The 14,083-nt window shown below is 42.5% G+C and overlaps 1 protein-coding gene across 2 annotated transcripts in view; it reads right to left on the reverse strand.

The window, feature by feature from the left end:
* The window catches only part of Bbs4 (Bardet-Biedl syndrome 4), a 36,881-nt gene extending 24,470 nt beyond the window's left edge, over window positions 1–12,411 (reverse strand). Inside the window, exons 1-2 of one of the 2 annotated variants that reach the window (XM_006971487.4) lie at window positions 12,100–12,411; window positions 376–418 (exon numbers count right to left, since the gene is read on the reverse strand). In XM_006971487.4, the coding sequence (XP_006971549.2) occupies window positions 376–418; window positions 12,100–12,396 (340 nt within the window). In that variant the 5' untranslated portion in view covers window positions 12,397–12,411. The remainder of the gene's footprint in view (window positions 1–375; window positions 419–12,099) is intronic. The other variant, XM_076575364.1, reaches the window with a different exon arrangement.
* Between the last annotated feature and the right edge of the window lie 1,672 nt (window positions 12,412–14,083).

Raw genomic sequence — 14,083 nt, forward strand, 5'->3', positions numbered from 1 at the left:
ATAAATAGGGCATGGATTTTTCCCTCAGGAAACTGACATAGCAAGACCCTGTCTCAAAAACATAAAAAGTTTTTAAATAAAATTAAATGTCACACTTATTTGACATATACATAAAATTAGAGGAGGTCTGAGTTATACAAGAATTGAATGCTTATTACACATATAAAAATTAGTGTACACTGACATTAACCAAATAACATTTAAGTACATTACAGGTCAATAATAAACTTATCTGGATAACATAAAAACAGATATTGTGTAAGAGTTGAACCATTACTGCTTTTCCCAACACACTTTACAAAGCTCTGGTATATATAACAGAATCAGTGAGACAAAGAAATAGGTATATATATTATAATGAAATTATATACGGACCTTTTTTTGGTCTGGGTTTTTGAGATTCAGGAACCTGAGTTTTCTGAAATGAAAGAAGTTAATCTATGTTAAAGCAGCCCCATGTATTGCTAATTCAAAGCACATTCACATAATAAGAATGGTCAGTAACTCACCAGTCATGTACTCAATCCATTAAATGAAGAGATGTATAAAGAGGCATTCTGATTATGACTTAAATTACCACATTATTCTTTGGCTATCCAACTTGCTCATAATGTACAATGCATATTATATGTGCATTTATAATGTACCAGAATTACAATGTACAACATATACTCATATTAATATCTAAATTGTTAGATACCTCATAAAGTATATTTAATACTCTACTTCTCAGCAGACAAACCAGAAAATGTTTGAAATTCTTTTAAAATGATTTATTTTTATTTTATGTGCATTGGTGTTTTGCCTGTATGTATTTCTGTGTGAGGATGTCAGGTCTCCTGGAACTGGAGTCACAGACAGTTGTGAGCTGCCTAATGGGTGCTGGGAATTAAACCTGGTCCTCTGGAAAAGCAGTCAGTGCTCTTAATTGCTAAGCCATCTCTCCAACCCCGATTTTTTTTTTACATTTTGTATATGTATACACACACACATGTGCATGCACAGAGGGGATATCCTTCACGAGTCTTTTATTCCCTTAACCAGTGTGGGTTCCAAGGACCTAACTCCTGTCAGGTTCGGTACCAAGCCCTTTTATCCACTAAGACATCTCACCAGCCCATGATCTCTGTTTGAGAAAAGGAAGGTAGACAGCTCAGTCAGTAAAGTACCTTTAGCACAAGTATGAAGACCCAAGTTCCAGTTGTCAGTACCCAAGTAAAAGCTGAGTAGAGAAGCCTGTGTGTGCCGGGGAAATAGAATCAAGTGAACCCTGGAGCTCACTGGCCAGCCAGCCTAGCCAAATCAGTAACTCCAGGTGCAGAGAGAGACTCTATCTTAAAAAATAAGGTGGGGAGCAATAGAGGAAGATACTGGACATGAAGATAATGTATTAATTTACACTGTAACTTATTAGAAAATCTTTAAATGGATTTTTCTTTTATCAGTTCCCTTATACATTATACACCATGATATGGACCAGTTGTGGTGGCACACACCTATAATCTCAGTACTCAGGAAGGCAGAGCCAGGAGGATCTCAGAATTAGAGACTAGCAATCTAAGACAGCCAGTGCCATATAGTGAGACCCTGTCTCAAAACAAAAACAAGAACAGCAAAAAGATTTATATGCCTTAATATAAGGAGGGAAATACTGGCTGTAATTTTTTCAGAAGTAAAAACTTTTTAAAATCTTTGTTTATCTTATGTGTATGAATATTTTGCCTGCATGTCTGTGTACTGTGTCTGTGTCTGCTGCCCACAGAGGTCAGAAGAGGCATTGGATCCCCTGGAATTAGTTATGGATGGTTGTGAGCCACCATGTGGGTGCTGAGAATAGAACCTGGGTCCTCTGCAAGAACAACAAATGATCTTAACCACTGAGCCATCTCTCTAGCTGCCCAAGAAAAATTTAAAAAAGGTGTAACTTAGGCTGGCCTAAAACTCAGGATCCTCCTACCTCGGCCTCTTCACATGACAACTAGTTGCATCTCCATAACTGGCGAAAGAAACTACACACTCAGCTGTATTATGAGGAAAGGTACCAAGCCAAACATGGTGATGCATGCCTATAATCTCATCACTTGAAAGGCTGAGAAAGGATGATCTCCAGTTTAAGGCTGACCACAGATACATAGGCAAACCCTGTTTCAAAACCAAAACAACAGAACTGGAGATGATGGCTCAGCTGTTAAGAACACCGACTATTAGGCGCCGGGCGTTGGTGGCGCACGCCTTTAATCCCAGCACTCGGGAGGCGGAGGCAGGCGGATCTCTGTGAGTTCGAGGCCAGCCTGGGCTACCAAGTGAGCTCCAGGAAAGGCGCAAAGCTACACAGAGAAACCCTGTCTCGAAAAACCAAAAAAAAAAAAAAAAAAAAGAACACTGACTATTTTCACAGAGGACCCAGGTTCAATTCCCAGCACCCATGTAGTGGCTCACAACAGTCTGTAGCTCCAGTGCCCTCCTCTGGCCTCCGTGGGCATCAGGCACACAGATGGTACATTTACACATATTCAGGTAAAGCCCCCATACATGTAATCTTTGTTAAAGAAAAAACAAAAACAAAAACTAAAAACAAAACAATAATAGCGACAAAAAAGAAGTACGGCAAGGGCAATAAAAAACTGTATACTAAGTAATTCCCACTGAAATCCAACCTCAGCTCCACAAATTCTAAAGGGTTGGGGTGCCATGCAGTGGTACATGCCTAGCAGGTATGAGGTCCCGGTTTAATTCACAGTTCCACAAATAATAACAGTAATGATAATAATAAAAGGCAAATGTGAAAGACTCAGAATTTCAGTTTATAGACTCTGCAACTTTTAAAGAAATTACAGCCGGGCAGTGGTGGTGGACGCCTTTAATCCCACTTGGAGGCAGAGGCAGGAAGATCTCTGTGAGTTCAAGGCCAGCCTAGTCTACAGAGCAAGTTCCAGGACAGGCTCCAGAGCTACACAGAGAAACCCTGTCTCGGAAGAAAAAAAAAAAGGAGGAGGAGGAGGAAAAAGAAATTACATTAGGAAATAAGTGATGAGAGTAAATGATCTCAGTCCTCAAAGGGAAAAAATTAAAAAAATTACATTAGGAAATAAGAAAGCAATCACAGAATGAAGGAGTGAAATGAACAAATGAATTAGTAAAAGCATGTGAGTATTCTCAACATCTTGCTACACAAAAAGTGTGGTTTGTGGTATGTACAAGACAGAAGTACAAAACTAAAAACTAAAAATGGAATAAATGGGCAATGGGTAGTAAAGTATCTGATGATACCTGCAGCATGCACAAATTAAGTCTGCATTCTAAAATGTCTTTAGTACTTACAAAAGGAAGATGCTATGTGGCTACTTCCTCCTGGAGGAAGGAGAGAGTCTTACTAGACTCAAAGAGTTGAAGAAACTTACTGTCTCATAAAGCTCAACATTCACACACACAATGTCATGAAAGCAGTAAATAACTGCTGGGAGACAGTCTGACGGGACTTACCGAGGCTGTGCAGGAATTAGGCTTGGGGGGCATCACCAATACAAGGTGGGCTTTTCTGCTATGTAGCTGCCTTTAGGGTCACCCTTGTTCCCTCCCATAAGTAACCCCACACAAACTCACTGGTTCACCAACTAGTCAAGGGGAATCATTTATTTGGTTTGTTATTAGTGCCCTACCCAGGGAAGACAAATGTTTGTTCATATAGCCCCAAGAAAAATTGCACAACCGTAACTGGTACCCAAAGAGGGACCAACAGAACCAAAGAGTTGTTGTTGCATGGTCCCTATGAGGATGGGTGAGGAGACATGTTAATTAAGGCTGATCTGTCTGAGGGTGGGGTGGGGCTAACCCTAACATAGCTATCTTTACCTACCTAGAATGGCATAGTATGCCTCCTTACTATAGTGGCAGTTACTGTGTCCTGCAATGGGTGGTAAGACATTTGATCAAGGTCACACCATCCATCTAAGACTGAAGTGTCCTTAGGGAGGAATCCCAGTATGGGGTATAGTATACAGTATATAATATGAGGTGACAAGTCTCCTTAATAAAGGGTGACCACCATGTACATATGAGGATATTTCCAACCCACTGATGTACTAGAGAATACACTGCAGTCTCTGAAAGTAGTGCATATGGGACAAGACCTTAAACAGGCTGTAACAGCTATTGTATAGACTTTACTGTGGGCAAGAAGAAATGCAACTGGGCCTTGGCTGTTGGCCCAAAGAACTTGCCTATGTAAACAAAAGACACAGGTGCTATCCTGCTGTGAAATAGTCTTCTTGTACACTGTAAAGATTTGTCACTCAAATTGGTTTAATAAAACACTGATTAGCCAATAGCCAGGCAGGAAGTATAGGCAGAGTGACCAAACTAAGAATGCTGGGAGGAGGAAGGGTAGAGTCAGGAGTCGCCAGCCAGATGCATAGGAAGCAAGATGAGAATGCCATACTCAGAAATGGTACCAAGCCACGTGGCTAAACAAAGATAAGAATTAGGGGTTAATTTAAGTGTAAGAGCAAGTTAGTAATAAGCCTGAGCTACCGGCTGAGTATTTATAAGTCATATTAAGCCTCTGAGTGGTTATTTGAGAACTAGCAGGTGGTAGAGAACTGTCCATTTACACTACATCAACCTCTGATCTGGCAGGAAACGGGGAGGGCAAGGATGGAGATGCTACCTTGCCATGTCTTACAGCTGACAGGATACAAGTCAGATCTGAAGTGCTCTATCTAGGACCCAAGAACTTGGAGCCCAGGGGAGGAAGAACTGTAGTGTAGAAGAACACAGAAGTGAGAAGATGCCCCTCAAATCTGACCTTTAAGACAGAGGAAAGGGAAAGTCCATGATGCAGTGTGCAATCAGAGGCCTGAATAATGGCCCTAATAGGAAACTATGATAATAAGGGAATATTTTGCATATGAACTCCTGGACTGGGAGGAGACTTTTACACGGGGAACGAAAGTTTCTCATAGCCTGAGACTATAGACATGGAGGTGGACATGATCAGTCCAAATGCCATGCAAGCAGAAAAACTGAGTAAAATAACTACCCATCCTTCCTTGAGCCAAAGGCTGCATAACCTAAGGCAATACAAGGGAAATAAAGCCTCTGATGGACTGGCTCACATAAGTCATTCGGAACTTATGTGAGCCATAAGTTATTGGCTTATTACAAGTTGAGGCTTCTGGAAGACAACAGAGGGACAGACATTCCCGAGGGATTAGGCATGAGAAAGGCAGGGTTTAATGCCCAGTCTACTGGGCCCCAAAGCACTATAAGATGGCTCAGAAAGTCCAACAACTTGAGTTCAACCCCCAGGATCCACATGGTAGAAGGAAGTCCTTTGACCTCCACATGTGTGTTACTGTATACACACATACACACACACACACACACACACACACAGAGAGAGAGAGAGAGAGAGAGAGAGAGAGAGAGAGAGAGAGAGAGAAAATAAATATTAAAAAGTTTTAAAGAAAGAAGGACCAGTGAGATGGCTCAGCAGCTAAACACTTTTGCCTCACAAGCCTGACAACCTGAGTTCAATCACCAGAACCTAGTGTTTGAAATAGAGAACTGATTTCCGAAAGTTGTCATCTACCTCTATGTGGATGCTATAGCACATGTGCAGCATCTATACACACATTCTATAAACACTTACTATGATGGCTAATCTTGGTTTTCGAGTTGACTACATCTGGAATTGACCAAAACCTAAACAGCTGGGCACACCTGTGAGGAATTTTCCTTGGTTAGATCATTTGGGGTCAGAAGATCCACACTAAACCTGGGCCACACCTTCCGTTGACAGCCCACAGAAGGAAGCTGTGCTTTTTGCCTGCTTGCCCTCAGTCTCACGGGCAAGTTCATCCATCCTGTTCCTGAGCCATTCTTTCACTGGGGCTAGAACCTACTTCTTTGGGATTCTAGTGCAGACTGAAAACAGACAGCTCTCTAGGACTTCCCTGGGACTCCAGCACCAGATTAGGACTGCTGAGACATCCAGTCTCATGGACTGAACAACAACCAGATCCTTGGCCTTCCCTTTGAGAGACAGCCATTGCCGAACTACTTAGACCAAAGCCTGTAAACCATTAAAAAATGCACTTCATTCAACAGGCACTTAGGACAGGCATGGGGCTTTAGTGGTTTTGTTGAATGCCATGGTTGGACAAGATCTTTATGAGGTAGGAGAGGCCCTGGGAGACATAACTTAATAGGCATATACATAAATTTAGTTTGTAAGATGCTAAAGCATTCAAATGGGGATGAGAGAAAAACAAAGCAGAGAATGGGTTCTGTCCAGGACGTAAGTAAGAAGGCAGATGTGGCAAGACTTGTATTGAACAAGAGTTGTTAGTGAAAAAATTAACAAAAAAAAGAAAAAATGTAGTGCCAGTGAACTTCTGGGGAACTTTAAAGCCCAACCAAAAATTCACAGAATGCATCAATGGCTTAAAAAAGGTGGCAGTAAAAAGTTTGTTCGTTCCAGAAGTAGACAGCTATTTCTCCAGACCTGCAAGAAAATACACTGCAAGTGGACCTGGTTCACGCAGGCCAGGATCCTTTCAACAGTCTAGTGATGGGAAGGTAAGTGCCACCGTACTGGCCCAGAGCCTGCTGGAATCGGGCAGTTCCAACAGCAGCACAGCAGGATAAACTGCAGCCCTGCTTCCCCTTGGGCAAGAACCAAGCTAACCAGCACAGGTCAGCCCCAGCCAAAGTCATCAGAGGTCAGAAGATGCACACCGGCACTCAGGGTGCTCACAGAGATGACTGTCACCAGAGGTCAAAAGGCGCACACCGGCACTCGGGGTGCTCACAGAGATGGCTGTCACCAGAGGTCAAAAGGCGCACACCGGCACTCGGGGTGCTCACAGAGATGGCTGTGGGTTATTGGCCACCCGTGCAACTGTCACACCCAACACTGCTCTTTGAGCCAAAACTTGACACAAGCGATGAGAGCTTTCCTGCCATGTTGAACCTTACTAACATTTCATTTTTAGTGTCTCCTTAGCCACCCAAGACCATCTGGTACTTGCCTGCAGCAGACAGCAATGGGCTTTTAGTGATTCTACCCACCCTCTATAGAAAGTTTTCATTAGAGCTGGGAGAAGCCTCATGAGGAAAATGCTTGCCCTGCAAATGTAAAAACTGGAATACATATCCCCAGATCCACACAGAAACTGGGTAGGTATGGCAGGCAGAAACAAGATCCTAGCCAATTGGCAGAATCTGGGTTCAAATGAGAGACCCTGCCTCAATACATGTGTACACTCACCCACCATAGACGTAAGCCCACACATACGGAAACATACATACACACAGCATGCACACAAATACATGCAAAAGAAAAGCTTTTGTTATATATCATTAGGTGTTGCGAGTCTTACAGATTTCAAAAGGCATCTGGAAAGACAGTAACAACAGCAGTTGGGAAATCTGAATAAAAGCAGGCATGGGTGGAAAAGGGCATTAAGGAGACATTAAGGTAGTTGGGTAAAAATCTAGTATAAAAGGTGGGCTACTTCCCATGAGTTATTGGCTAAGGAGGCCCCTAAGGCCTCCAGAACAATACAGGCTACTGCTACTGCTGTTGGAGGCAAGCCAGAACTAGACAGGGAGGACTCTACTGCTTAAAACACCACACACTTCAGTTGGAGGACATGGAGATATCAGGTTGGGTTGGGCTGGGAGCTCCAGCATTGCTGGCTGGCTTTCCAAATGTCAAAAAGCAATATGCAAGTTGGTGGGGATGTGGGGATGACTTCTGCTCACAGTCCTGCTCCGCTGTGGACCTGCAAGCTCCACTACCAACATGCCAGGCAAGATGTACCCACTAGGGTCAGCAGTTACTTTCTGATTGGACTGAAGACTGGCCTCACTGGAGGAAACGTCTGCCTATACTGGTACATCTGGTACTATAAGCTAAGACAAAGACCTATGGCTGTTGAGGTCAGAGGCTCCAGTGGGGAAGCAACTGTTCTGATCCTATTAAACAAATGTGATATGCCTGTTAAACTGCCTTCTAGACATTTGTTCTTAAGCCCACAGATTACTGCTGCTGTTGTCTCTATTTGGCCATGGAAGGTGTAAAACTCATAACCTTGTCAAGCTTCTGAGAATAAATGACTGTTGCTATAACATAGTAACCTAACCCAAAAGCCCAATGTTCAAACCAAAAATGGAGGAAAATAATCAATAGCACACTCCAAAGTAACAGAGAAGAATGTCAGAGCTGGCAGAAGCAGTGTGGTGCTGTGTAGCTTTTCCTCCAAACTGCATCAGTCCCTCCTGAAGGGAAAGGAGGTTCACAAGACTGGAGGAGCTAAGGAAATGTACAAGGAACTTTTCAGGAAGCTCAGCAGGTACCAGAGTCACCAAGTCCCTCTCCAAGGAGGAGATACTGGTGGAGTGAACTACAGGCTGTACAGCAGCTCCAGGTACAGGACTTCCAACACTTAAAATGAGAGGAACAGAAGGGCAAGAAAAGCAAAGCCAAATTCTCCAGTCACAAGAAAAAAATCAAAAAAGATCTTTAAAAATACTAAGCAAAGCATAATGGCAACTGTCTATAGTTTCAGGTACTCATGAGGCTGAGACAGGTGGATCACTTAAGCCAAAAAGTTTGAGGCCAATCTAAGAAACACAGAAAGAACTCATCCTCAAACAAAAAATATCGGGGTTGGGTATTTAGCTCAGTGGTAGAGCGCTTGCCTAGCAAGTACAAGGCCCTGGATTCGGTCCTCAGCTCTGATTAAAAAAAAAAATATTTAGAGCTGGTGAGCTGACTCAGCAGGTAAAGGCACCTGCTGCCAAGCCTACCAACCTGAGTTCAAACCTGGGCCCCATATGGTAGAGGAAGAACTGACTCTCTTAGGTTGTCCTCTGACTTCCACACATATGCTATGCTATGCACACACAAATGCACATTCACACACATACACCAAATTAATTAAACATCTTTTAACATCTTTATGTTAAAAATATGGTACAACATTAAAAATCTAGATGCATGTTTTTGGAGGGTTTGTTTTGTTTTTCAAGACAGAGTTTCTCTGTTTAGTCCTTGCTATTCTGGAACTCACCTTGTAGACCAAGCTGGCCTTGAACTCAAAGATCTGCCTGCCTCTGCCTCCCGAGTGCTGAGATTAAAGGCATGCTCCACCGCTGCCAGGTGTATGTTATTTTTATAATTACAAAATTAAAATGTTAAGACAAAGAATAGAAAAGATGTATCAAGAAAATACAAAAAAAGGGAACCAAAGTATCAATATTAACATGCTAGATAAAATGGACCTCAGAGGAAACATTCAAAAAGAAAATTCGTTAGAGTGGACTAAAGACTAAAAGCATAAAGGCAAAATTTTTAAAGTATACAGAAAGTAAAGATTGAACAGAGCTCAGATTCAATTACAATTAAGAACTTCTGTTTCATAAGAGTTGTGAGATACACACACACACACACACACACACAGTTAAATCTATCAAAGAAACTAAGTTCAAGGTCTGTTACATACTTATCTTCTATAGCAATAAGATACATGCTGAGTGCAGTGGTGCACACCTTTGATCCCAGCACCACACATGGGAGGCAGAGGCAGGCGGATCTCAAGTCATTTGAAGACTAGCCCAGGCTATATAGCAAGCCCCAGGCCAGCCAGGGCCACATACTAAGAACCTGTCTCAAAAAAAGTAAAAAGGTATGGTACTGCAGTATTGTGGTAATATATTACTATTTATATCTCATATTTAAGATTGTGTACATTATACATTTCCCTTATGATTCTAACAGGCCTCCATACCTTAGTAGGCCCCAAGACCTTAGCACAACTGACTCCATGATGGAGGTACCATTCAAGCCATAAAACTCAGCACACAGACAGCAATACCAGCCAAAATGAAAACAGAGACCTAATCCATCAAAGTCATAGTCTAGGAAAGTCTCTAAATGTGCTAACCTTCCTTTTTGGCTTCTGTAGTTCTGCTTCTGTAACTGTTCTTATTAACTCAAGTATGTCAACCCAGGACATGGTTTTTGTGCTTAAAGCTCACCTGAGAGAGGCTTGGGGCTGGGAACCTGAACACCTAGTGCAGTCGCCAGCCAGCCAGCTAATAAAGACTTTCTATTGGCTTAAAACCATGTCCGAGCAGTCTTCTCTAGGAGATACCCCACAACAATGGTGCAAATATCTTAAACCTAGTAACATTAATCATGCTATTTTAATTGTTAGCTTATGCTTTGAGCTTCCTTCTCTGTATTGAGTTTTCTGATTATAGACTGCTGACTACTCTGCAAATAAAAGAGCAAACAACAGAGGGCCCTACATGAAACAACACTGCATTACAAAACTGTCAACCAGAGGCAGCTAACTTAGTCTATATTTTCCATGGAGTTTTTTAAAAGACAATATAAAAAAATTAAAATCATTCTATTAGTAGTACAGGGCAAGGTTTGAAACCCAACAGTAAAGTAAGGGACAAAGTTTCATATTTGGGATTTCTTAGAAATTTGATCCAATTGTGAACATATTCTTTAAAAAAAAAAAAAAAAAAAAAAAACTACTGTTGGCTGGAGAGATGGCTCAGCGGTTGAGAGCACTGGCTGCTCTTCCAGAGGACCCGGGTTCAATTCACATGTCAGCTCACAACTGTCTGTAGCTCCAGTTGCAGGGGATCTGACATCCTCACATAGACATACATGCAGGCAAAACACCAATGTACATAAAATACAAATAAATAAATTTTAAAAATACTGTCAAAAAACTAAAAATAGAATAATCAGGCCTTGCCCAGTGGCATATACTTATAATCCCAGCACCTTGGTGCTGAGAAGAGAATGGCACTTGGATGCTAGCCTGGGATGTGAGAAGACCCTGTCTCAAGACAACAAAACATCCCTCTGATTATTGTATCAAAGAGATACTGTGCATCTGCTGCAGCACTGTTCACAGTATCAAAGGGGAGAATCAATGGAGGTGCCCAACAATGGATAAAAACACATGGATAAATAAATTGTGGTATGCACATACCATTTAGTCATGAAAAAGAGTGAGGTCTAATCTGCAGCAGTGTGGGGAAAATTAAGCTAAGTAACATACGACAGGCAGAGAAAGCCAAGGCACATTCTTGCTCCTCTGTGAAGGGTAAAAAAGTTGATTTCATGGGAAAACAGAGTAGAACAAGAAGTTAGGAAAGAGAGAAGATGGAGAGGGATAAAGGTTCAATAATAAGAACCAAATACTACTAGATCAGAGGAGCAAATGCGTATGTCCTGCAGCACAGGAGGATGGCTACTCTTCACAATTTATATTCTATAGAGAACTAGGGGCGAAAGGAATTTAAAGGCTCCAAACCCGCAAAGAATAAATGCTAAAATAGGAATGCTAATTACACTGATTTGACCATTACACACAGTACGCATGTACTGAAGTATCATCACCCTGTACCTCATAAACGTACAATTATTAGAAGTCAATGAAACCATCCAGCTGGGAGTGATGACGCACTCCTGTAATGCCTGCACTAGGGAGATTAAGGCTGGAGGGCTGCAGCAAATCCGAAGCCAGTCTGAACGACATAGCAAATACCACGTACACACGAGACCGGCACAGACAAGCCTGAGAGATGGACAGTGCTGCAAAAAGCCAATTACTACTGGGTCAGCCTCAATTCACGTAGGCTGTTCTGGGGAATTAACTAGCGCTGAATTTAAACAGCTGAATTCTCAAACAGCACATTTCCAAAACATTCATCACAAGGGGAAACATGGGCAGGGGCGATGAGAGCTTCCAGGCTTCGTCTTGTCAAATTTCTAACCCATGGATTATCAAAAGCTGTCTAGAGAAGGTGCAGTACGCCCCCTCACCCCCCAAAACAAACAAACAAACTGGAGAGTAGGAAAAACAGCCACTTCCAGTGAAAACGCTCTCTTCTGCCCAAGCGGAGGAGCAGTCCCAGCACAGACCAAGCGCTGCACAGGCTCGCACTCGCCCAGACACCCACCCCGGCGGGCAGCGCGACCGGCCGCGTCGCTTCCCCACGGCCTCGGTGCCCCGCCCGGCCCCGCCCTGAGGCGGCCACCATTCCTCAGAGATGCTCGGCGCTTACCATCCTAAGTTTCTCCTCAGCCATCTTGGCTCCGCCCACCGCTGCGCGACCGGAAGCCAACCGTTTCCCGGACAGCCAGCAGAACCGGAAGTCGTAAGTCCGGGAAGGAAGAAGGAAGACGGGGAGCCAGGAAGGAAGTAGTGGAAGGCAGCGGCAGTGAGGTTGGTAAACTCGTGGAGTCTCCAGAGTTGGGGGCGGCCACAGATGGCATAGCTCGGAAGGAAAGGGTGAGGGAACGCGCAGCCGGAGGTCAGACATGATCTCTGCCCCGGTCTGGACGACTTGAGAGTGTAGCATGTCAGTCCGATATTAGATAACGAAGTTTATGAAGAAACAGTTCACTCAATAAGTACAAGTAGCGCCTAAACATACGAAAATAAAACTGCCAGCAAGAGAAATAATGCAAACTTATATTTCCAAGAGATTTGACCTACCTCTTATGTTAACAAAAATTTTCACTGACATATTTGTGAAGAAAACATGCTTTCTTCATCATCAGTGGAAACGAATTGGTCAAGCTTCCGATAAGAGCAGCTTAGCAACAACTACCAAAATTAAAAATACACATACCCTTTAACCCAATTGTTTCAATTATAGGAATTTATTCTATACGTATAGACATGAGACATGGCTTTACATACAAAGGTATCCAATGCATCATTGTTTGGAATAAACCAAAGCCTGAAGAAACAACCTAAATATCCAACAGTAGAAATTAAATAAACTATAAGAGGTTCATGTTATGTGGCATATGAAAAGAGCCAACTATTTACATGGTAAGAAATGCCAACGTACACTAACAGATAATGACAACGTGCAAAACTGCAATATAGTACTTGAGTTAATAAGAGAAAGCAGAAATAAAGAATAATATGTACACAGTTCTTTATTAGAAAATATTTCTGGAAGGATATTCAGATACTAAAAGTGGTTACTCTAAAGAAGAGAACCGGGTAGCAGGGATGCAAAGAACAGAGGTAGACTTTTTACAACTTTAATTTTACACTATATGGACATATTATCTATGCCAGTAATAAAGATAAAATTAATGAAACGTACCACAGAGCATTCAGATTGTGATAACTGCTAAGAAGGAGAAATGTAAAACAATAGAAAATAACCAGGGGTTTCAACCTAGAGTAGCAAGGCAAGCTTTTTCTAGGTAAGAGATATTTTAAATTACATCTAAAGAATAAGGCATTATTAGCTGGAGGAAACAGACTGAGGGAGCGTGTAGACCAGGGAAGAATTCTAAGGCAGAGGAAGAAATTGTGCCCAGACCCTGAGGATGAAAGAAGCATGGCTAGTTTGCAGCACAAGAGAGGACAGTGTGGCTAGAAAAGAAAAAACTGAGGAAGCATTGATTCCCATGGTTGAGAAGGTTGTACAGTCGAGTGGTGTAGACCCACCAAGGCCATATGAGGGAAGCTGTTATAAAGGGCAGTGGGAAGGCACTAGAGACTTCTGAGCAAGGAATGGCTTGATAAGAACGAACAGTTAAAGAGTTCTTCTTAACTACTGAGTGGAGAATGAATTAAGAATGCCAAGAATTGCTGGGCGGTGGTGGCGCACGCCTTTGATCCCAGCACTCGGGAGGCAGAGGCAGGCGAACCTTTGTGAGTTCGAGGCCAGCCTGGGCTACAGAGCGAGATCCAGGAAAGGCACAAAGCTACACAGAGAAACCCTGTCTCGAAAAACCAAAAAAGAATGCCAAGAATTAGCAGGGTGCATGGCAAGCATTTAATCCCAGCACTTTGGGAGGTAGAGGCGAGTGGATCTTTGTGAGTTTGAGGCCAGCCTGGTCTACAATAGGGAGTTCCAGAATACCCAGGGCTAAATAGTGAGACCTGTTTAAAAAAAAAAATCAAGAATTGATAAACTTAGATTTGTTTGCTTGGACAAAAGAGATGGCAAAAAAATAAATAATAAAAAAAAAGGAAGAGCAGGTGGTGGTGCATACCTGTAACTCTGGCACTTGAGAGGC

This window comes from Peromyscus maniculatus, chromosome 7 (assembly GCF_049852395.1).
Source record: "Peromyscus maniculatus bairdii isolate BWxNUB_F1_BW_parent chromosome 7, HU_Pman_BW_mat_3.1, whole genome shotgun sequence".
Taxonomy (NCBI): domain Eukaryota; kingdom Metazoa; phylum Chordata; class Mammalia; order Rodentia; family Cricetidae; genus Peromyscus; species Peromyscus maniculatus.